At 37.5% G+C, this 25,946-nt stretch overlaps 1 protein-coding gene across 1 annotated transcript in view; it reads left to right on the forward strand.

Annotated features, from left to right (window-relative positions):
- The window catches only part of BABAM2 (BRISC and BRCA1 A complex member 2), a gene marked incomplete at both ends in the record, with an annotated part of 453,631 nt that overhangs the window by 38,262 nt on the left and 389,423 nt on the right, over nt 1-25,946 (forward strand). The window contains one exon of the mRNA XM_080711179.1: nt 5,784-5,860. Within this exon, the coding sequence (XP_080567305.1) occupies nt 5,784-5,860 (77 nt within the window). The remainder of the gene's footprint in view (nt 1-5,783; nt 5,861-25,946) is intronic.

Below are 25,946 nucleotides of genomic sequence, written 5' to 3' on the forward strand. Positions count from 1 at the left end.
AACACAAGACTGAATAAGATTTGGGCATTTATTCAGCAAACCTTTATCCCCATCCACAGTGGTCAGAGTATCCACCTGTTGGACACCAGCTCTCAGTGCTGGAAATACAAGGGCAAGCGAAGATGCCAAGCCAAGGAGACCACAGTGTGGCCGGAGAACCCTAGGAGTGGTTTCCAGTCCCAGGGCTTTCACAGAGTGCCTACGAGACCCTCTAGGCTTTAGTATCATCAGCTTTTGAGTTTAACTTGATTTTTAGTATATGCTAAGATTTTATGAGTGCTGAGTGCTTAGCATTGTGCTAAGTGTTGTATTGGGCTTTTAAAAAATTATAAAAGTTATTGGCATCAAAAATATTATAATCAGGTTGAGAAAACAAACCACAACTAGAAAAAATAAATAATAATACTAACAGTCATGTAGTTAAATGTCACATAAAAGACTAGGAGTGAGAGTATGCAAATGCTTTTCTGCTTAGCATTTTATCGTATCATTGGTGAGCTGCAATTTCTGTAATAAAGTACTAGAATAAACTACCTCCCTTGATGTTACCAAGAATTCCCACTTGACAGTTTCTACTTGAGTAATCTATAGAATGTGAATTTAACTTCCTTGGTTCTCCCACATGTTTAACTTTAAAATAGTGCCTTCCTAGTACATTGAGGTTGTTAAAATTTGTAGAAGGTAATATTTGCAGCACCATTTTGGTGTTTTTTAATGGATGTTTTAAAATTTTCTTCTGTGATACTAGGGGTGGAACCTAGGGGCATACTATCTCTGAGCTACACCCCCAGCCCTACTTCATTTTTATTTTTTTATTTTTTATTTTATTTTATTTTTTGCAGTACTAGGGATGGAACACAGGGGCTTTCTATCTCTAGGCTATACTCTTTTATTTTATTTGGAAACAGGGTCTCACTAAGTTGCTGAGAACCTCACTAAGTAGCTGAGGCTGGCTTCGAACCTGTGTGATCCTCCTGTCTCAGCCTCCCAAGTACTGGGATTACAAGTGTGTAACACCATGCCTGGCTTACTTCATTTTTATTTTGAAACAGGGTTTCACTAGGTTAGTGAGAGGCTCACTACTTGCTGGGGCTGTCCTTGAACCTGCGATCTTCCTGTCTCAGTCTCCCAAGTACTAGGATTACAAGCCTGCACCACCATACCCGACTGGATGTTTTTAATTTTGAAACAGCGTCTCACTACACTGTGGAGGGCATCACTAAGTTGGCGAGGCTGGATGTGAGCCTTTGAGCTTACTGTCTTAGCCTCCCAAGTACTAAGATTGTAAGCGCCCAGCTTGGTTATCACCTTGCACTTCGTACCTTGATTTCCCTTTCCCCTAAGTTTGGCCTCTCCTGGTCATCCCTATTTAGCAATTTCATTTAATTCCATCTCCACCGTTGCCACCCCAGTCCCAGTGTCCCTCATCTTTCTCTATCTTACATGATGTCCAATCTGGTCTTCTTCCTATTTTTTATTTCTTACTCTCTCTTTAGACCCAGTGCTTTTTACAAAGCTTAGAGCTGATAATATGCTTCTCTTTAAAACTCTCATTTATGCTCGGCATATAAGCCAAATTTCTTGCCACCACGTGCGAGGCCCTGTATTACCCACACAGTCCTTGCTTACCCCCGTCCTCATCTTCTGCTGTTTTCTCCCTCATACACGCTGTCCCGCCTCGTTGCCCAGGTAAGTAGGGATCCCTTCCCCAGAGTATGGAGCTGGGTCTCTGTCACGCCTCTGCACATGCTGTCCCTCTGCCTGGCGCGCTCTTTCCAGAACTTTGTGTGATTGGCCCCTCCGTGTTATTCCGGTTGGGATTTCTCCTCCTCTGGAGAGCTTCCTGAGTTTTCTATTGTAAAGTAGCCCCAGCTTAACTGCAAAACCCTCTGTTACTTTCTTCATAGCCGTCTTAGACCACCTTTCTGTATTTGTCTTATTTATTTTTACTTCTTCCCTTATTAGAATTAAATTATATAAGACTGTTGACCTTGTCTGTCTTGTCCACCCTGAATTGTCCGCTCCTAGAATAATACTCAATGTGTGTTATCTAAATGAAAAACAAACAGAAAAGCAAAACTGAAAAAAACCCCGACAACAATGGGGGAACCACTCACATGGAGAAATCGCTTCTGGTGCCCTGAACTTTGTCCTCACCACGTGGAAGGCTGCTAAAACCAGTTAGGGACGCGGTAAGGGAGGAAGGGGACGCAGCAGGGCATAAAACACCTTCTCAGTCATGATCAAGCACAAATAAGTAATAGGTCAGTAGCAACTGTCTAGAAGCAGAGCAGTTTCACATCCAAGGAGTGACTTATTCAAACAAAGTAGGATCAGGTTAATTCTGAGGATTTTCTGAACTACTACATACTTCAGTCTTTAAGCTATGTAGATAGATAATTTGATCCTCAACCCCCTCCCCCCCCAATATGGCTTATGAATGGTATTTTCATTATTTAAAAAATGGTGGGTTGGATATTCTTAGTGCTGTTCGTAGGGTTATTGCTATCATTAGATCATCTTTTATGTTTTATTTATATATTACTTATTTTGTGGTGCTGGGGATTGAACGCAGGGGCATTTTACCTTCAAGCCACACTCTTATCCCTATTCTGTTTTTTATATAGAAAAAAATGTCTAAGTTGCAGAGTCTGGCTTTGAACCTGCAGTTGTCCTGTCTGTGATCTAAAGTATTGGGATTACAGACCTGTGCCACCAAGCCTAGCTATGTTTTATATTTTATAATGCAAGAATTTGTGTTTCCCATAAATCTTTCCCAATAAATGCTGTGTTGTGGGCCATAAAACATTTTATTCTAGGCTGAGCACCCCTAATCCCCAAATTCAAAATGCTCCAAAATTAAAAACTTTTTGAGTACCCTCATGATGCCCCTTGTGGAAAATTCTGCATCTAACCTCAGGTGACAGGTTTTAGTCAAAGCATTAGTACACCAAAAATACTGCATAAAATTAACCCTAACTCTAGGGGTTAATGAGCACATATAAAGCAAAATGATTTTTGTGTTTAGTTTTGGGTCCCATCCCCAATATATCTCTTTATGTATATGCAGATATTCTAAAATATAAGAAAATCTGAAATCTGAAACACTTCAGGTCCCAGCCATTTTGAATACAGAATACTCAACTTGTATAAGGGATATATTTTGGTATGTTTTATGAAATGTGCCCTGAAGAATATTTTATATTGAGATAATGTATTCTTAAAATTCATGAAAAATTAAAATAGGTAACTGTTCAATTCCTAGTGTAACCTATTTGTTTAACTTTTTTTTCATTCTTTGGTATACTGGGGGTTGAACCCCAGGGGCATTCTATCTCTGGGCTCTACCACAGCCCTATATATTTTTTTAAACAGGGTCTCAGCTGGGCATGGTGGCACTTGCTTGTAATCCCAATACATGGAAGGCTGAGACAGGAGGATTTCAGGTTTTTGGCTAGCCTCAGCTACTTAGTGAGGCCCTCTGCAACTTAGTGAGACCCTGTTTCAAAATAAAGAATAAAAAATAGGACTGGGTGTGTAGCTCAGAGGTAGAATGCTCCTTGGTTCAATCCCCAGTTCCACAAAAAACAAAAACAAAAAAACAAAAAACAAACAGGGTCTCACTTAGTTGTAGAAGATATTTAGCTTTTAATCAGATTTTTTTTTTTTTTTTTTTTTTTTTTTTTTTTTTTTTTGGTGGCACTGGGGTTAGAACCCAGTGGCTTTCTACCTCCGGGCTATACTCCCAGACCTATTTTTAATTTTATTTGGAAACAGGGTCTCACTAAGTTGCTGAGAGCCTCACTTAGTAGTTGAAGCTGGTTTCGAACCTGTGCGATCCTCCTGTCTCAGTCTCCCAAGTGCAGGGATTATGAGTCTGCACCACCACGTTGGGCAATCTGCTTTTTTTTTTCTTTCATTTTTTTGGTCTCTGAAGATAAAGAGGAATAATCAACTTAGTGATTTATGTTAAATATACATGAGTTAAAATTTTCTTCTTTTTTCTCTTATGTTCAGCTAGTGTTGGAAAAAAGTAATGGTAAGTCTGATATGAGGACTGAATTGGTTTCATTAAAGTGATTAAGCCTGCCTCCCTCCCTCCCTCCCTCCCTCCCTCCCTCCCTCCCTCCCTCCCTCCCTCTCTCCCTCTCTTCCTTGGTGCTGGGAATTAAACCCAGGTACTTCTACCTTGGAGCTACACCTATAGCCCCTTTTACTTTTTGTTTTGAAGCAGGGTTTTATTAGGTTGCTCAGAGTCTGAAGTCTTTTTGTGTGTGTGATGCTTGGGATAGAACTCAGGGGCATTCTACCTCTGAGCTACATCCCCAGCCCTATTTTATTTTTATTTAGAGACAAGGTCTTGTTAGATTGATGAATCTTACTACTTGCTGAGGCTGACCTTGAACCTGTGATCCTTTTCTTTCAGCCTCCCAAGTACTGGGATTACAAGCATATGCCACCACACCTAGCTTGATTTTATTTTCAAGTCAACCTACCCTTCAAAGTGGCCATATAGGGAGGTTGTACTAGGGAAACTGTTTATTCTCCCATTATAGGTTTCTTCTTTTATAGGTTCGTTTTCAGAATTGACTCAGAGCCAGTTTCAAAATTATGAAAGAAAATTAGCTTCCTTGCTTTACTCAATAAATTGAAAACCTTACTTTTAAAATTGAAATGAAAAAAATGGGAAATAAAATGAAGACATCTAACTTTCTCAATTGGTTTCATTTTAGTGTCTTATTAACCTATGAGGCCAGTACTGCTGCTGTGCAGGTTGAAATTCTGACCGGTATGATCATAAGATATCTTATAAAGCAAATATGTTTAAAGAACAAAGAACATTATAGAACTTTGGGAAATAATAGATTAAAAACACCTAAAATGTTGAGACCTCGATGACTAACTCAGCTCCCCCTTTAGATTTGCATTTTATCCGAAGCCAAGCACAATGCATCGTGCTCTCCTGCAGATGCAAGCAATAGTGTGCCAAACCTAGAGAAGCAGTGTACCTTTGTGGAAAGCAAGCAAGCCATCTGGGACCAGGAAAAGGCCAAAAGTGGGCTCTTTTTGTACTAACAGAGTGAAAGCTAAGAGTCTGTGTTTAAAATATGACCATACAATTACTCTTCTTTAACAATTCTTGGCACCAAAGACTTAGAGACCTGTTTTGGATGATACAGGTAGTTTTAAAAGTCAAGATACACTTTTTTTTTTTGAGAGAGGTAATTGAAGTACTGTTGGTGTTTGTTGTTAGAAAGCATATAAGCGAGCCAGACATGGTGGCATACACTTACAATCCTAGTGCTTGAGAGTCTGAGAGGACCATCATAGGTTATGGCCATCCTCAGCAACTTGAGGAAGCCCTCTGCAAAATAAAAAATAAAATAGGGCTGGGGGTGTAGCTTAGAGGTAGAATGAACCTGAGTCCAATCCCTACTATGTCTGTGTGTGTGTGTGTGTGTGTGTGTGTGTGTGTGTGTGTGTGTGTCTGTATACATACACACACATATACCATACATATACATACATGCACATCACAGAAAGCATTAAAAAGCGTGCCTTTGTGATATAATTGAAAGTTTTGTTTAAGGCAAGGCTTATTGTTTTGATTTCCATGATCACCGAAGGTTTTTCATTTGTTTGATGAGCCAGTATTTTAACCTTTATATAAAAGAATCGCTTTTTATTTACCTTGCTAACTATTATAAATATGTAGACTTTTAAAGTGTGTTTTTAAAACTATCTTTTCTTTTTTCTCTTCCTGACTTTTTTTTTTTTTAAAGCTGTACATCATTGACTCCTGGACCCAACTGTGACCGATTCAAACTGCACATTCCGTATGCTGGAGAGACATTAAAATGTAAGGCAGTTCTGACTCTTACTTAAAACACAGATTATGTTGTTATTTGTTGGACTTGGTGCTTTGTTTTTTATTTCTAGCTGTTAAGTATTATTTTTTGATCACTGACAAAAACCATTTTTCTTATCTGTCATTCAATCCTAGTTCTAATAAAAGTAAAGCAATTGAGCCAGCAATGGTGACACACGCCTGTAATTTCAGTACTTGGGAGGCTGAGATAGGACAATCGCAGGTTCGAAGTCATCCTTAGCAATTTAGCAAGGCTCTCAGCAACTTAGGGAGACCATGTTTCCTTTCATTTTTTTTTTTTGCAGGTCTGGGGATGAAACCCAGGGGCATTTGACCTCCGAACTACGCCCCCTGCCCTATTTTTTATTCTTTATATTGAAACCGGGTTTCACTGAGTTGCAGAGGGCCTCACTAAGTAGCTGAGGCTGTCTGCGAACCATGATCCTCCGGTCTCAGTCTCCCGAATGCTGGGATTACAAGCATGTACCACCACGCCCGGCTACATTGAGAAGTTTTTTTTTTTTTTTTTTTTTTTGGTGGTACTGGGGTTCCTGGAAGCCCTTCTACCTCTGCGCTACACTCCCAGATCTATTTTTATATTTTTATTTTGAAACAGGGTCTCTTAAGCCAGCACGGCTAGCTTCAAACCAGTGCGATCCTCCTGTCTCCGCCTCCCAAGCGCAGGGATTACAAGTGTGTGCCACCACGCCTGGCGCAGGGAGATCGTGTTTCCAAATTTAAAAATAAAATTGGAAGTGTAGCTCACAGGTAGAATGCCTCTAGGATCAACTCTCAGCATCACAGACACACACAAAATGTAAAGCAGTTGACAGGGAAAAAGTTGCATCAGACAGATGTACAAATAATATTTGTATTTATGCATGTGCAATTATTATTATATATATATTTTATCCATAAGTGGCTCTTATTTAATACCCAGTAAAGAGATTCATTGCTTTGAAATACCTGCTTAGAGACAGCTTTATATGGGAATGGCTGCTGTCCACCACTACTTCTAATCCTTTCTGGGCTTAGGCAGTGTTCCCAAGAGCCATTGTTACCATGTATTTCCAGTGTCACCTGAGTGCTTCCATGGTGCTAAAGGTTTGACAGGTGAGTAAATGCTTTCTGGACTCCAGACTGTTTTTACCATTATGCTCCAGGAGGGGCCGCATCTCAGTATTCTTTAGAATCACTTTATATTAATTCACCATATGCAGCATTGAGTGAGAAATTCAGGACATGCTGACTTACTAACCTTGCATTATTAGACCATTCTCTGGAAACTATTAAAGTACAAAAGAATTTCACCTGTTTGAGGTAGTAGGGCAGATTAGATTGCTACTTTTATTGACAAGAAGTTAAGTTTAAAAGATAGAATTAAGAAAAGAAATAAGAGCTGGGCGTGGTGGTGCAGTCTTGTAATCCTAGCATTTGGTAGGCTGAGATAGGAGGATTGCGGTTCTCAGCCAGCCTCAGCTACTTAGTGAAGCCCTTTGCAACTCAGTGAGACTCTGAATCAAAATAAAGAAAAAAAAAAAAACTAGGGCTGAGAGTATAGCTCAGAAGTAGAACGCCCCTGGTTTCTGGTTTCCATCCCCAGTTTCAGAAAAGAAAGAAAGAAAAAAAAAAGGAAAAGAAATAAGAAAAAAATTAAAAGAATATATTACTAGGTTTAAAAATTAATGACCAAAGAAAATCACTTACATGATTAAAAATGGAAATAGTACTGAAATTATTTTACACATGATAGTAGTAGTCTTCTGCCCCAAGTCTCCCCTCTCCCAGTCCTGTTTCTTGAGGGAACTACTTAATAGTTTTTAAAAATTCTATCAGTTTACGTCTTCTGGGGATGATTTCCATTTCTCTAAGTAGTAGTCTTTCTCCTCTGTTTCTGATGTCCTGACTTTAGACTTTATTATCACCCTTTGACTTCCGAAGCTGCTACATGAGGCGTCAGCCTGTTTTCACTATCTGCCCCTCATCTCTCTTCCTCTTTGATGTGATTACATCACACGATGTCCATACTGGGCTACCATGCCCCTTTTGGGGTGGTACATGGACTATTCCCGGAGGAGCTTTCAGTTAATCTTGTTCATAGCTCTCTGTCTTGTTCTTGCCTCTCTGTAACTATACTGCTTGGGGTTTACCAGGACAGATGGCTTCTTTCTTATCAAGAGCCTCTTCCTTACATTATTGCAAAACAAAACTTCCTTTGCCCTCTCTTGTCAGACACTACCTTTCCATCTGTATTCTGCCTTCCAGAAATGTGTTGAAATTTCTCATTTACTGATTGCTACTCTCTTCCCTTCTCTTTCACACTCCTGTTTTTGGACTTTTATCAATTTCTCACTATTATTAAATAGTAGGGGTCGAGTGGGGGGGGCTCAGAAGAAAAAAGAAATGTATGTCTCAGCCCACAAGCTTGGTGTGTGTGTGTGTGTGTGTGTGTGTGTGTGTGTGTGTGTGTGTGACTAGGGATTGAACCAAAGGGCATTCTACCTCTGAGCTACACCTCCAGCCCTATTTTTTATTCTTTATTTTGAAACAGCATCTCACTGAGTTACAAAGGGCCTCACTAAGTAGCTGAGGCTGTCCACCAACCACAATCCTCCTGTGTCAGCACTCAAATGCTGGGATTACAAGCGTGCGCCACCACACCTGGCTTCAGCCCACAATCTTGAGACAAAAATAATGTAAGTTTACAGGCATTTTTTTTTTTTTTAGTCCCATGAGTTTATGTTAGGAAGCATTACTCATATCCTATTTCTTCTCATTACTATAGGTTTTCCCAGGACACCTCTTATAATATCTATAATTAGTTCTAATACTGGCATTCATTTTATAGTAATTAGGTCAAATTGTGATATCAAATCATTGTTGATATCACCATTATATATTAAAGACTTAGTTTAGGCCATTGTATGTTCTGTAATAAGTGAATTAGTGATCATCATATACTAAGGATATTGTACTAAAGTTTGTTAACATCCTAGCTTTACAAAATAATAGGAAAAGGTAATTGATCATGAGAACTATATTTATATAAGTTCATCGAATTAGAAAGATGAAAGTTTTTTACCTTTCTGAAATTCCTGACTTTATTTTGAAACACTCTCTGAGGAATGCTGGTCATATGCTTAAGTTTAGTGTTAAAACCAGGGTGTGGTGCAGATCCAGGGGAAGATTGTATTTAGCAGAGTGGAGGAAGGCGATTTATACATAACACCCCCTGTATAAACTTCTAAGCTTTAGGAAGATATGGTGTTTAAGGTGCCATTTTACCTTTTGCCTTAAGAAATTATCCTGACTCTAAAATTTGGATCTTTTATGGTACCTCAATGCTTCAATGTGGAGCACAAATTCCTTTAAATTCTCAGATGGAAATTGTTTTTAATATCTGTTGAAAATGTGATTGACTCATGGAAAACAAATGAAATCAGCTACACAAATTATGAAATATAATTCATTGTGCTCTTACTGAAAAGTATACATAAACTTAGAAAACCAAAGCACACAAAGCCTTTGAACATGTAATTGAAACTCAAGTAAAGGTCATTGAGCCATTCTTTTTGGACTGTTTTGTCTACTCGCCTGTATGAATTTGTTCTTGTCTGTGCTTACTTAGCAAGATCGTTTTACTTTCTTTAATGTGTATGAAATTTTGTCATGATATTAAACATTTAAAGTTTCTTTTCTTTTGGTACTAGGAATTGAACCCTGTAGTGTTCTACTTCTGAGCTACACCTTCAGCCCTTTTTACTTTGAAACAGGTTTTCGCTAAGTTGCGGAGACTAGCTGTGAACCTGTGATCCTCCTATCTCAGCTTCCCAAGTACTGGGATTATAGGTGTTGGATCACCACACCCAGCTAAAATTTTCTTTTTTTATGTTTACTTATTTTAAAATGATTTCAAAATCATTTCTCTTTATGATCTTTCATAAGCCTTTCTAGGAGGGTTTGAATCATGGCGTGTCAATAGTAGTAATAATATAGGACAATTAGTTTTTTTTATTAGCCTCAGTAATTAGTGTAGTTTCATTCTGCATAATTTGAAATTCACAGAAGTAGAAGTTTTACTCTATCAACCAGAATTTATTATAAGAATAAATCATTCATAGGAAGTCATGAATTTTTAAAGAATCTATTTTTCCCTCTTTGAGACTACTAAGATTCTGCATTGTTTTAAAATTGTCTATTAGACTCACTCCTTTTTTAAGTCATTCTTTTATTCATCTTAAAAAATTCTTGCAAAGATGAAGACTGATATATGTTCCCACTCCATCAATTTTTATAACCTTAGATATACTTAAGGTTCAGTAGTTAATTATCATAAGATTTGTAATTGAATTCAGTTTTCTACAACCAACATAATATTCATCTTTAGATGACAACACAGTTCTCAGCAACAAACATATAATAAATGTAGTTTGCTAACTCAAGCATACATAATTGCAAAGTTATGTAGTTTTATAGTCCTTGGAAGATATCTGTCACAGCAAACAGAAAAGCTTCTTGCCTTCTGAGAAAGACCTAGAATGAAACTTAATTTTATGATAAAAGAAAAATGAATAAGAATAAATTTAAATTATACTCTATCTTAATAATAAATCTCTTTGTTTTTAAGCTAAGGGTAATGGCTAACTCAGTGCTTTGCAGTCTTAAAGCTTTTATGTAAGCAATTTATCTAAAGTTTCTCATTAAGTCTCAATGAAAGCTTGTGATAATGTGGTTTAAACTATAACTTTAACCAAGGCTGAAGCAAAGAATTTGGAATTGATAGTAATTTTGTTGACTAACTTTAAGCTTACTGAAATTAGAGATGAAGACTGTTTTGTTTATTAAATTGTTCCATTCCTAATACAGGAGAGATATTCAATTAAATATTTGGGGAAAGAACGAAGTGAATGAATGCTTACAGGTATGAATTAATGACTCAGTGTTCAGATTTTTGTTGGTTGTAGTATTATGAAGAATGTAGCATTCTGTTACTTGTATCAGCCTTTTTCCAACAGACATTTAGCTTTTAGAAGTTATCATACAAGGAATTTGTAGGTGGAACATTGCTCTTAACAATTCAGGAAGGATTTACAGTACTTTCTGGGTTTGGATTCTGAACCGATTTTGTCTTTATATATTTTACTCTGCCCTCTGAAAATGGGCTAATGAAGATTGCATGTAACTAAAATTAATATTTTAGAATATTTTCTGTGTTGGGAAACAGTGCTTGTATAATTAGGTTTCATCGGTGAATAAAGGAACTCTGTGTTGCTAATGATGACAAGGAAAGGCAGAGGGGAGGGCACCGTCCACCCATGAATCTCGAACTGATCACTAGAATTACCCACATTGAAAGTGAAATGATTGAAATGAAAAGTCCAGAAGATTATAGTACATTGGGAATGATGTTATTATTTTTCAGGTCTTTTAATGTGAGGAGACAATTGCTGGTTAACAAAACAGTTCCCAATTTGTATAAGAAATGTTACAGGATAGAACTCTTCATTAAAGAGAAGTCCTTGCATCTCAGTCAGAGAAGACACACTTGGATTTACCTAAAACGAAGTGGAAATGTGACTCTTTAGCGACAAGGTCCATTCGAATAAAAAACATGTTAAGATCTAAACTGACACCACTGAAATGGTGAAAATTTACCACTGACAGCAAAATCCATGGAGGCAGAGCCATCGGCTTCTTATAAACACAAATGCTTGTAAGAATTATAAACATGGCCCCAGCCATGCTCTATGACATTTAGTTCTAGAAGAAATTATTGAGGGTTGTATGTATGTTTGTGTGTGTGCGCCCTGCTTGTAAAGGGCAGAGGATGAGGCTGTTTGCCTCGTAGTTTGTTTCCGGTCTCTGGGTTAGTGCCTGGCATTTGTAGAGCGTTAATAAGTGTGGAATGAACAAACTATGTTTTTTTCTTTGGATCGGGCGATGATGAGGTTTGATGAGGAAGTAATAGAACTTGATTCTGCAAGTTCTCTGAATAACACTGTTTGTGCAACTACTAGAAGAGATTATTGGAATATTGTAGGTTACATTGAGCAAGTCTGTGGCCACTAAATCAGACAGTTTGCTAACATTGGTTTCAAATTTGAAATTATCTTTTGTTTAAAATTTCCTTAGTTCATACTAACAATTTATTTTAATCAGGGACTGTTTAGTTATAAGAAACCCGTTGGAACTAACATAAATTGTAGAATTTGCTTATTTGTCTTTATACGGAGTCAGGTGAATTTCATGGTGCCCCACGACAGGAAGAATGGCCAGCTCTCACGAGGACTAGAAGCAGGTAGACACCAGAGTGGCCAGCTGGCTGGTCCTGGCACGTGGTGGATTCTGCTTTTGCTTTATTCACTTCATTCTTTCTTGCCCAGATTCCTTTTTTTCTTCACTTTGAGTAAAAATGACTTCCTGAGCCCCTACATGGTGACTCAGTTCTAGGCCACAAGAGAAAGTCGTTGAGTCTAAATTTCTAGGAGACAGGTTTGATTGGCAGCTTGAGCATCCACTGTGCTGCGGTCCTATGGCCAGGGGCTCCGGCTCCTGTGTCACTCTCTTTTAGGAATTCTTTCTATAGAGCTTCCAGACAAAACTAGAGATATTTCCCCCCCTTTTTTTTAAACAATAGAGCTATACTGTTGTTTATCATTTGAGAGGAATGATGAATATTTATGAAAACCATTTGTGACAGAGTGAGAAAGTCACGCCAAAAATCATCTCCAAAGGTTTTAGAGTTGAAATACTTTCCCTTCAGAGAGAAAAAAAAATCTGGAAAAAGGATTATGACGTCAATAATACATTTTGTCTCGTGTCCTCAGAGGTTCCTTATAAAAATATCACCACTTCCAAGGATTCAATACTGCATTACTAAATTTAATTATAAATTTGGGAGAATGATCACAACAAAATGAAACCAGTCTCAGAACTGCTATGAAATGGAATGCATGAAATAGTGGCCAAATATGAGCGAAGGTTTTCCCAGATAAGTTGCAAATCACATTCCAGAACTTCTACTTTATTGAATGTACTCAAAATTCAACTTTATTTTGATCCATACATCCTTGAGTTTTGGCTCGTGTGTGTGTGTGTGTGCATTTTAACACAATGCTTCTTGCATCTCAAGTCTATTGATTTGTTCTAGCCAATCAGTGTAGTAAGCTTAGAATGCTCCCTTTTTTTCTTCTTTCCTCACTGTTCTCTAAAAACTTGCTCATAGAGCATGGCATAGAAACACTCGGGGGCTTGGTACTGATGGCTGTCATATAGAAACTGGTAACCAAAATAAGGGGAAGTTTATGCATCAGCTGAAAAGGACATCAGGGCCCTTTTGATTTACTTTTGTCTCGGAGAATTTTGTCCTTAGTTTGTTATACTATTGTACCTTAACAATTGTTGACCAACAGGTTCAAAAGCTGGCTACTGTGGCCATAGCTATTGATATTTTTGTTGAGATGATAGTGTCATTTTATGAAAAAGTTCTTGTACTATTTCAGATAAGTACCCTGAAAAATGTTAAGTGAGTAACCTTTCTGCTGCACCCCTTTCCTCTTCCCTTTAGTATTTTAGTGAACCGAATCCCTTAGTTACACATTCAAGGCCAGCCACAGTCTGGCATTCTAGAGTCCATTCCAGTTGGAGCTCAGCTAACAATGCCTGTCAGAAACCAGCATGACGGATTTGCTCATCCTGGTTCCCCCAAATCCTGCTTTTCCTGCTTCTGCTTTTGTTCATGTAGTTTTGGCTTTAGTAGGACAATCCAAGCAAATAATAAAATAGCCTACCTGTGATATATATGCCATATATATATATGGTTTTTCATTTGCACTCACAAATCTGCTACTGTAATAGATGTGCTCTCTACTAAAGAAGCTCCTTAGGCCAGCTCTCTTTTGTTTCCAAGATCACTTACAAGGAGAGCAGGAGTTAATTGTTTTTACTATGACTTGTAAGGGTTGAGCTAAGTCAAAAGTTGGGTGCTGTGTCCAGGGACTTAGTATTTTGCATCATGCTGAGAGGCATTGTAATTTTCTCTGGTAGCACAGTCCATTTTACTTTATTTTTATCTTTTAAAAAAGATTCATTTACTTAAAGATTATTATTATCTAGCATTCAGGGTATTTTTAGAAGCTAATTAGGGAGGTAGGTCACCTTTGATTTAGTGAATGTTCTAAAAAATGCTCATTGAAAGGCAAGCAAGAAGTGCTAATTTTGTGGATTAGACATTATCTCTCCCTTAGATTTTCAGGATTTCTTTGTCTTGATTTTTCAGAATATTTTCTTTTACTGGATTTAATTGACTGTTAGAAATACCTTAAGAATAACAATTAATAGCATTAATTCCAAATAAAGTTTAGTAAGAAGGGACTGGTAGATTTAATTGCTAAGCTAACTTATTCTTTTAGGCAAACTTATTGAACATTTATTTTATAGGAAGTAGGAATATCATACATTATTTAACCAACACAACTCTTTAGGTATACATTTCAACCCACTTATATGTCGACTTTACAGTGATATAATTCACAAACAATAAAATGTACCCATTTTAAGCACAATGTTCCAAGCATTTTGGAATTGTAAATACCTGTAACCAATACCACAGTCAAGATACAGAACATTTCTTTCTCCCCACAAGTCATTCCCCTCTACCAGGAGTATTCTCTTACTTCTTGAGCCTAACCTTTTCTTTGAAACTGTGCAGCAGTTTCGCCTATTTTAGAATTTCATATAATTTGGACCATATACCATGTGTTTTGGGGGGTATGGCTTTTTTCTTTCAGCATAATGTTTTTGAGATTTATCCATATTATTGCTTATATTAGTACTTGTTTCATTTCTGAAGAGTATAATATTGTATGAATATGCCACAATTTTGTTTTTCTTATACATTCAGATATTGAAGGACATTTGGGTTGTTTCTAGTTTGTGGCTATTATGAATAAAGTTGCCATTACTTTTTTTTTTTTTTTTTGGTGGTACTGGGGATGGAACCTTTCTACCTCCGGGCTACACTCTCAAATCTCTTTTATATTTTTATTTGGAAACAGGGTCTCTTAAGCCAGCGAGGCTGGCTTTGAACCTGCGCGATCCTCCAGGCTCCGCCTCCCAAGCGTGGGGATTACAAGCGTCATTACATTTTTATAGATGACTTTTGGTAGAAATGTTATTTTTCTTGGATGAACACCTAAAAGTGGCATGACTGTGTTGTAAGATAAGTGTTTATTTAATTTTGTAAGTATGTGGTAAACTATTTTCCAAAGTAGTTGTACCATCTTACATTTCTGCCAACAGTTTATGAGTGTTGTAGCTATTCCATATTCCTGCCAACATTTGGTATTGTTAATCATTTTGAGCCAATTTTCACCATATATATATATATATATATATATATATATATATATATATATATTACTTAACTATTTAAGGGTAGGTCCATTTCTGGACTTCTTATTGTGCCCCTTGTAATGTCTGTTCTTAACTGAATATAGCACTCTTTTCTGTAGGTTCATAGGAAATCTTTAAATAAGGCCACAATAAGTCCTAAACTTCTTATTCAAAGCTGTTTTGATGATTCTAGGTCTTTCCCATATTCTTTTGTATTTCCACAGAGGTTTTAGTATCACCTTGTCAAATGTTACAAAAGTTCTGTTAGGATTGCACTCAATCTGAACATAAACGTATGGAAAATTAATATCTTACTGTTGTTTTCTAATAGGTGAGTATAGTAAGCCCTCCATTTACTAAGGTCTTTAATATCTTTCAGCAGCTATTTTATAGTTTTCAATGAACAGTAAAATAAATTTACTTTTATTTTTTTTGTTTGTTTTGTTTTTGTTTGGTGGTACTAGGGATGGAACCCTTCTACCTTCGGGCTACACTCCCAGACCTATTTTATATTTTTTATTTGGAAACAGGGTCTCTTAAGCCAGTGAGGCTGGCTTTGAACCTGCATGATCCTCTTGTCTCAGCCTCCCAAGCGCGGGGATTATAAGCGCGCGCCACCACTCCCGGCTACTTTTAATTTTTTACTTCGTGTGTGTGTGTGTGTGTGTGTGTGTGTGTGTGTGTGTGTGTGTGTGTTACTGGGTATTAAACCCAGAGGCTTTCTACCTCCAAGTTATACCTCCAACCCTTTTTGTTTTGAAACATGGTCTTACTAAATTGCTGAGAGCTTTGCTAAATTGCTGAGGCTGGCCTTAAACCTGTGGTCTTCCTATCTTAGCCTCCCAAGTACTGGGATTACAGGTCTATGCTACCATGCCTGGCTCTGCATGCCTATTTTTCTTTTCATTGTTATAGTGAACTGACTAGAATCTTGAGTAGATAGTAGGCTAAAAGTGATGAGAGTAGACACTCTTTATTATTACCTTGTTCCAAATTTTAGGTAAAAAGAATTCTGTCTTCTACCATTAAATATAATGGTTATCTATTTTTTAGAGCTCCCTCAATCAGGCTAAGTTTAAGTTCTCTTTTATTTCTAGTTAAGATTTTTGTTTTGTTTGGTGTTTTAAAATCAGGAATGGATTTAGATTTGGTAAATAGCTTATATGCAGAGGTGATTATGAAAGGTGATTATGAAAGTTTTCTTTTTTAATGTTATGGTGATATCATTGACTGATTTTTTAAATATTCAACCCATCTTGCATCCCTTGGATAAACTCTAGTTGTATTTTTCTTTGTAAACATTGTTTAATTCAATTAAAATTTTGTCAAGAATTTTATATTTCTGTTTATAAGTTAATATTGGTTTATAGTTTTCTTTTAATCCCCCCTGATTATTATATCACTGTAAAAGTAGCTTTAGAATTGAGCGAGTTGATAAGTAAACACTTTTAATTTTTACAAATGTTTATGAGAAATTTGTGCTATTTTTTTCTTCAAGTGTTTGGTGAAATTTGCCAGTGAAAACCATCTGGGCCTGGGATTTTCTTTGTTTTAAAATACAAATTAAATTTATTAGATAGAGAACAGCTCAGGTTATGTTTCATCTTGTGTGAATGATGTTAGTTTTTATCTTTAAAAGAAATTGTCCATTTCATCAGAGTTGCTGAATTTATTGGCACAACATTTTCCACAATATTTCTTTATTTTTAGAACTATATGTAAAGTCTGTAGTGATGTCACCTTTGTCTTTTCTGCTCTTGGTAATTTGTATCGCCCCCTTCTTTTTCCTCTCCCAGTCAGGTTAGTGGTTTATCAATTTGACTAATGTTCTCAAAGAACCAGCTTTTGTTTTTTCCCATCTTTTTTGTTGTAATTTTGTTGATTTCCATTCTGATCTTCAATATTCTTTCTGTGCTTACCTTGAGTTTTACTTGCTCTTTCTTTTCTTGCTTCTTAGGGAAGTTAAGGTCACTGATTTGATATCTTTTTTATTTTTTAGTACTGGGGATTGAACTCAAGAGCATTCTACCTCTGAGCTACACACCTCGACCTCTTACCTCTTTTTAATTTTGAAACAGGGTCTCACTAAATTGCTAAGGGCCTCACTAAATTGCTGAGGTTGGCCTTAAACTTGCAATGCTCCTGTCTCTGTCTCCCAAGTACTAGGATTATAGGCATATGCCACCATGCCTGGCAAGGTCACTATTTGGTATCTTTTTTTGTGTGTGTGGTACTGGGGATGGAATCTAGGTGCATTCTACCTCCAAGCTACACCCCTAGCCTGATTTTTTATTCTTTATTTTGAAACAAGGTCTCACTAAGTTACAGAAGGCCTCACTAAATAGCTGAGGCTGTCCACAAACCTGTGATCCTCCTAAGTACTAGAATTACAAGCATGCGCCACCATGCTCTGCTTGATATCTTTCTTAAAAAAAAAAAAAGGATATTTTTGCTATAGATTTCCATTGTAAGTATTGCATTAGCTGAGTTCTATAAATTTTGCTATGGTCTATTTTCATTCATTACATTTTCTAAAATTCTTTAGATTATTTCAACCTATAGGTTGTTTAGAAATGTGCTATTTAGTTTCTAAAATTTTTAGGATTATTCAATTATCTTTATTTGTTGATTTTATTTTAATCTTGTACTCATGAAACATACTTTATATAACTTAAATTCTTTTTTTTTTTTTCTTTTTGGTGGTACTGGGGTGGAACCCAGAGGCTTCCTACCTCTGGGCTATACTCCCAAAACTATTTTATATTTTATTTGGAAACAGAGTTTCACTAAGTTGCTGAGAGCCTCACTAAATAGCTGAGGCTGGCTTGGGACCTGTGTGATTCTCCTGTCTCAGTGTCCCAAGCATGGGGATTACAAGCATGCACAACCACGCCCAGCTTAACTTAATTTTTAAAAAATTTATTAAAACTTGTTCTATGGCCTGGAATACAAACTATCTTAGTAAATGTTCCATGCCCACTGAATAAAATCCTCCTCCCCCTCCCCTCCCCCTCCCCCTCCCCCTCCCCCTCCCCCTCCCCCTCCCCCTCCCCCTCCCCCTCCCCCTCCCCCTCCTCCTCCTCCTCCTCCTCCTCCTCCTCCTCCTCCTCCTCCTCCTCCTCCTCCTCCTCCTCCTCCTCCTTCTTCTTCTTCTTCTTCTTCTTCTTCTTCTTCTTCTTCTTCTTCTTCTTCTTTTGTGTTCTATAAATAACAATTAGGTTGCCAGGCCTGTTGGCGCTTGCTTGTAATCCCAGGGCTTGGGAGGCGGAGAAAGGAGGATTGCACATGTTTGAAGCCAGCCTTAGCTACTTAGTGAGGCACTCAGCAACTCAGTGAGACCCTGTTTCCAAATAAAGTATAAAAAAGGTTTGAGAGTATATACTGTAGGTAAAAAGCCTCTGGGTTCCACCCCCAGTACCACACACAAAATCAGTCAATCAATCAATCAATCAATCAAATAAATATTAAAAAATAACAATTAGGTCAAGTTGGTTGATAAAGTTGTTTCCATGTAACATATTACTTCTTACTTTCTGTTAATTTATCAAAGTTATTTAGAGATGATTTCTCTAAGTATAATTATGGGTTTATGTTATTTAAGTAAATACTATATTTTTATTGATTTTATGTCTAGTTCTGTCAGTTAAGAGAGTGATGTGGGAAAAAGCTCTTTTTATTATTGTTTTTGATACTTTTTACCCTGGGGAATAGTTTGCTTTGAAATTAACTTTGATATTAATATAACATGGTAACATCTCCCCAGCCCTCCTTTTGGCACTGGGATTGAACCCAGGGGTATTCTACCTTCAAGCTACATCTCCAGCCCTATTTTATTTTTTTATTTTGTAGAGTCTCACTAAGTTATTGAGGGCTTTGCTCAGTTACTGAGGCTGGCTGCAAACCTGCTGTCTCTCTGTTTCATTTCCCAAGTACTGAGATTGCAGATGTGGGCTACCACACACAGGTCCATTCTTTTTTTTTTTTTTTTTTTTAACCATTTGGGTCTTTATTATTTAAAGTGGATTTTGTATAGGTAGTATATAATTGCAACTTGCTTTTAATTCTGATAATCTCCCTTCTTCCTCCCCTGTGTATGGTTCTGAGGATTGAATCCAAGAGTAATTTACCTTTAAACTACATTTCCATTCCTATTTTTATTTTTTTTTTGAAACGGGGTCTCACTAAATTATAGGGAGCCTTGCTAAATTGCTGAGGCTGGCCTTGAATGTGCAATCCTCCTGTCTCAGCCTGGGATTACTGCTGTGGGGTACCAGACCCTGCATAATAATGGTTTCTTAATTAGGATGTTTAGGCCATTTATATTTGATGTGATTAGTGATGTGTTAGGTTGGTCAGTGAATGCGTATATACGGCATCTTGTAATACTATCCAACACCAATAAATATCTATATTTTTACTATCTTTATATTTCAGGATGACTCCTTTTTTTTTTTTTTTTGCAAGTATGGCATTGCCAAGAGTGTCTTCATATCAGAAAAGAAAGGACTCACATATTTTGCTAAAGTTGGTAAAACAGAACTTTTAAAATTCTAGTCTGACCTCAGAATGAATTTTGAAAAGTAGATTGTAAATGGAAATATCTAGAGATCCCTCTTGTCTTCTCTGTTCTGGACTAGTCCTTTTCCTTTTTCTTTTTCCTTTTGGCCCCTAAGCACCTTGCACTGTCCTCATCTCTAGGATATTTCACATAGAAGTTGGCATCAGACCTTCTGGGGCATTTCATGGTGAGTCCAGACATCCCGGGCCTGCCTCATCAGTCCAGGTAGCCTAGCAGGCTTTACATGGCCTTATATGATTGCTCTTCATTTCCACTGGGTTGTTTGCCTTTTGGAACATAATTGTGATTGCACATTCCATTTTCTTTAAAGATATAAACCCAGTTTTATTTTCCAGTATATGACATTCATATTAACTTATATATTGATACTTAATAAATATCTCTGAATACCTATCTATATGTAGATATTTATTCTGGATCAGATACGACTCTTCTATATCTTTTATAAAACAAGACTTTTGTGTGATATAAAAAGTCTAATTCTTTATAGAAGATTATTTTAATACTGTTCCCAGGCTGCTGTCAAAGCTCCAATTTATTGAAATTCTTCTTCACATTTCAGATTTAGGCAAGATAATCATCTTTTGACCAGCCATTTCTACATCAGCTCATGAAAAGAAAGCCATCAGTGCCTTCTTATTTCTTTTTATAAGAATCCCATTAATATAATTAATAACAGTCCTCCCTCCAACTCCTTGTTTTTCTTCTGTCTTTGGCAATAGGCTAGCCTGTAGCAGGAAGAGAACAAAATGTTTTCATAGGGTGCTGCCTTCAGCATGGAGAATGGTTGCTATTGAATGATAAACAACTAGGGTGGGTGGGGAAGGAAATACAGTAAGTGTTGTGTGCATGTACATTGATATCACTTTGAGTTTCACTATGATATATAGTTCAGTGTGCTAATAAAAGTTAACTAATAAACAACTAAAAATAATGGCAAAATAGGAAGGCAGGTGAAAGAGGATTTGAGAGGTTTCAGAGGACGTTGTAGAGGTGGGGTTTCAGATGATAGCCAAGTGCATGCAATAGTGAGGGCACTCAGGGGACAGGGAAGAGAAGGATGGGAATAGAACCAGTGTGAGGAAAATGAGAGAGGGAGGATTTTTTTTTTTAAAGTTCTTATGTAGCTTGAATAAAATTCATGTTTTCTCCCCTCCTTGAGTCTTAGATCTTGGAATCTTTTCCTATTACTGTCTTACTGTTTGGTAAGCCCCTGTTCCATAGTGGTTGCAGTCAGCGTATAGAAAAGTTACAACTTGTTTCTAGTTAGTTCTTTGTACTTATGCCGAAACCTCCCCATCTGGACAAATGCCAGTTTGCCACTAAATTTAAATAAATAAGAACATGTCTCATCAATAGGGGTGGCAAATTTAGCCCCTCTTTAGAGCACTGAGCAATTTATGACCATATGTTAAATACCATAAAACAGCTTTAAAGATTTGGTCCCTGGCCATTGCCAGATTGCACCGTAGGAGTGCAGCAGCACTGTGGGGGACTGGGAATGTTTCCTCCGGCCCATGGAGGCCTTCAGCAACTCACTGATGTCACAGCCAAAGAGGCCTGTTTTCAAACATTCCCTTTATAAAGGTGAGATATTGAAAGATTCCATTTTGGCATTTGGGTGCAAAGAAGGCAAGACTTCTTTTTGCTTCTTAAGGGTCAAAATTAGTATGGCAAGTGTTGAGTGGGAGAATGAGTAACTTGGCAGCAGCGAGTGCAGAAGGCAAGCCTAGGAATAGGTAACAGATATCCTACTCATTCTTTTTCTTGGAGCATGAACTGGACTTTTATATGGCAAAAGCCAACCGAGTACCGCATTTCTCACTCATTTTCTTTTTGCCAGCTTTCATAGAATTAATACTAATGTTAAAAACGGTTTTTTTTGGAAAAATTTATACCAAAGAGCTGCCGGTTGTTAGGATTTCTTTTCTTCCAGGAGTATGACTCATCGTTTGGTGAGGTCCAAATATTAGTTTTTCTTCTTACCATCATCGCAGCCTGTGACTCATGCATGGCATTCAGTGGGCTCAGGACTGTGGGGATGAAGGTGTGTGCCAGCGAACATGTGATTTTTTTTTTCTTTTGGTCAAGAAGTGCTCAAGGACCTTAGATGGGCTTGTAAAACGTGTGAGAACACCTCTGAGTCAGGCGGGGAGCAGTGCTGTTAAGAAAAATAGTCACCAAAAGGCTTTGTACAGATTTTTTTCAACCCTTCTTCCAGAAGGGTAACTCTTCTTATAGAGGGAGATGATGAAACTTGGCTGTCAAAGGCCCAGCATTCCTAACCTCTTGAATGTGTAAGTGCCAGCCCCAGGGCTGGTTTCCTGTCAGTTCCTGAGTGGTTTGCACTACATCCTCTTTGCAACAGATCAGTATTTTCGGTCATCCATCATAACTGCTCTCCTGTAAATCCTTGGCAGTTTGATCTCAGTCTGCAAAAGGCAGCTGGCATATTTTTCTAGGAAGTGCAGCTGGAGAGCCCTTCTCACTCTTCCTAAGGCCAGGAAGCATGCTATTGTTACTTGTGGCTGCTTCCTTTGGAAGAGCAACAAACCTCCAAACTAGGCAAATTCTAAAGGTGCTGGGGTAGCAGCTTGCAGTTACCCTGTCCATTTTTTTTTTTTTTTTTTGGGTTTAGGTAAAAAACTTGAGGGATCTCTAACGCCATTTGTAAATCTTGCTGGTTTTCCCATAATGTGGACATGTCCATTAGTGGATGCCCCATTTAAACATGACAGATCAAGTCATGCTTAAATCTTTAGTCATAGCAAGTCATTTTTGTTTTGTTCTAAGCTTTGCTTTTCAAATTCAGTCTAATTATTAGGCCCAGTTAATTTGTCTGTTGTTTCTTTCCTTTAACAGTGGGATTTTTCTGTTCCTGTTACCAATATCCATTGTCTATTCACCTGGAATATAACCTGAGTATTTGGATGAGATTTTAAAACTGTATGGAACACAGATATCTAAAGCACATTTCTTAGCTATTATTATTAAAGTGAAAATTATATTTTAGTTCCTCCAAATTATCATGGCATAGTGGTGAACCATGTTGTAAGATTTAAAAAAGTGAGCAATCTTTTTCCCATTTCTTTATGACTTAGAAATCATATTTTGGTAACTTGATTTTCTTTTTGCAGAATGGGAATTACCTTTAGTCCAGTTTATCTAAGAGGATAAACTGTTTTATAAAGATGGTACAAACTCATATGTCAATTTTATAATTTTATTTTATATTATTATTATTATTATTATTTGTGGTACTGAGGAGTGGACCCAAGAACATTCTACCTCTGACCTACATCCCTTATCTATCACTCTGTCTCACTAGGTTGCTGAGAGTCTGCTATTTGCTGAGGTTGTCATCAAACCTGCTATTCTCCTTTTTCAGCCTCCCAAGTAGGAGTACTGTAGGCATGTGCCACCGCATTGGGCTCATCAGTTGTATTTAAATGTTAACCATAACTATCCCTTTCTTACTTCGGATTATTTTCCTTTTTATCTTAAAGCCTTTCTTTAACAGGGCTCAACAGCACTGGTAATGTCGTTCTGGTTTTCTTTTATGTTTTGGATCCTAACATGAATGAAGGGAAAAGGAAAGAAAAGTTGTGCTGCTTTACAGAATAAAATGAACTTCCTGAAGTTAGAGTTTACATTAGATTCATGGATATAAGACAGTAGTAACATTATGGAAAGACACCAACTCCTGATAATGCAGTAGGGATAGCATAAAGGAAGGAATTTGAGTTCAAGATACGGGAGAATTTGATATCCAGATGAGTTCTGGCAAACCAAATTTTAGTCTGAAATAATACACAGTTAAACTCTAGGAGCAAGGACTCCCTATGCTATCTAAGGCCTGTTGTAGTACATATGTAACAGATAATCAGAAAGTGTTTATTAAATGAGTGAAACAAGGGTACTAAAAGATTATGTCATATGTAAAAGAACACTAATATTTGGGCCCTATCAGTGGGATAGGAAGTATCTAAAGCTTTGAAAAGGAGCAATATAGTTTCTTCATTGAAGGAAGGGGACAAGAACTGTGAAGATTATATTGATCTACCAGGTTGATATGCACAGTAAGTAGAAAAAAACTCAGAAAAAGAATTATGAAAGCAGTTTGCCAACATTTGGGATAGAATAGGGCTAAGCAATTTTACTTTGTAAAAGACAATTCTTAATTTTATAGAATGATGAGTGTAGTACATTGGGAAGGAAAGCATAAATTGAGTTTATCCTGAGTGTAGCAGGGCTTTTGATTCTGTCCTTGGGATAGATCTGATAAGCAGAGCATGAAATGACTTGACATAAAATGTGTTGCTTGACAGTATGCCCAAGATCTGTCATGATTAAAGAATGACTGATACTTAATGTTGAAATCAGACAGTTTGGTCATCTTACTGTAAAGAACATTGTGAAATTTTATTCTTCAGCTAATTTAAAAAATTTATCTCCATGTTTTTTCTCTTTCTGTTTTTCTTAGTATAATCTCACTACAGTTGGGTAAGACAGGGTCTAGGCAACAGCATGGGTGACGATCTCCTTCAGAAGGAAATGAAAAGAACCCACAAATCCCAAAACATCATAGTTCACAGTTCTCCTCTACCTATCTATATCCATCTAGTCACTTTTGAGGACATACTCATGGCAAAGCTTGAATCATAGTATTTTGTTTGATATTGTCATAATTATTTAACATTCTCTTCTCTCTTTATTCTGTTTTTTTTTTAAAAAATTAATCCAGATTATTTTGGCAGTCTGTCTTCAACCTTCCTGTTAAATTCTCTGTGCTTCTCTCCCTTCTGAACATTTTGTCCTTACCACTATAGTCTACTCATCATTCCTTGGTTACATAATTTACGTAGTTTTGCTAAGTATTTTCCAATTGCTTATAAGTACCTTCTTGTTATTTCTTAATTTAAGCCTACTGTTTTATTCTATTTTCTGTTGCTATAACAAAATACTTGAGTCTGGATAATTTATAAGGAGGTTTATTTAGCTCACAGTTCTGGAGGCTCAGGAGTATGGTGCCAACATCTGCTTGGCTCAGATGAGGGTTGCGTGGCACATGGCATAAAGACAGGAGACGACTCATGGGAGGTGCTGGGCTCACTCATAATGATCAATACCTGCAGAAGCTAGTTCAGCCCCATGAGACTGACCCATCCCCTTAAGACAATATCCATTTATTGCTGAGGGTGGAGTCCCCATGGTCTATCTTTTACTACTACCTTAAGACTGGGACCAAGCTTCTAGCACATGGGTCTTTGGGGACAAACCAAGTGCACCTATTGTGAATGGACTAACAGTAGACATTTTAAAACAGAATCAAACGTGATTTTAGATGGGAAGCAATCCATCTTTTAGTAGGAGGCTGTGGGAAGTTGTGTTTGGCAAAGATGGCTTCCACAGTACCTCCTGTCCCACGTGCTCTTCTCTGCCTTGTCACTGGTGCTCCTCCTTCAAGGCTTGGAGTATAATTTCCCTTTTCTTAAGTTTTGGTGTCTTTGTGACTTTTGTCCAATGGAGAAATGATGCAAATGATGCTGCATGGCTTCCAAGGCTTGGCATACAAGGCAGTGCTACTTCCATTTGCTAGTGCTCAGAGCTCTGCGCCACTACATAAGCAGTCTGACTTCTTTGAGGCCGCCATGCTGTCCAGTAGCCAAACCACATGAAGAGGCCACATGTAGGCACTGCATTTGGCAGTTGTCTTAGAGTTTTCCCAGCCCAAGCACCAGACACGTAAGTGAAATCATATTGGACCCTTCAAACTAGCTGAATTCCACCAGCTGAATACCATGGAGTGATTTCAGTCAGTACTGTGGGGACAAAGGAATCCTCCATCAGCATTTTGCCTGTGTTTCTAACCCACAGAACCTGTCAGCATGATCAAACTGGTTGTTTTGAGCCTCTGAGTTTGAGGCAGTTTGGTAGTAGCAATAGTAATTAGAATGTGGACGCTGAAGAATAGGAATGGAACAAAAACCTGTAGGAGGGTAGAAGAAATGGGAATGGGAACGGAGATACAAAGTTGAGTTTCCTGAGGAAGAGGAACAGACTAAGGATTAGGAAAGAAATTGGTGTGTCCTGAAACCTGGGATG

This window comes from Muscardinus avellanarius (genome assembly GCF_963383645.1).
Source record: "Muscardinus avellanarius genome assembly, chromosome: 15".
Lineage (NCBI taxonomy): Eukaryota > Metazoa > Chordata > Mammalia > Rodentia > Gliridae > Muscardinus > Muscardinus avellanarius.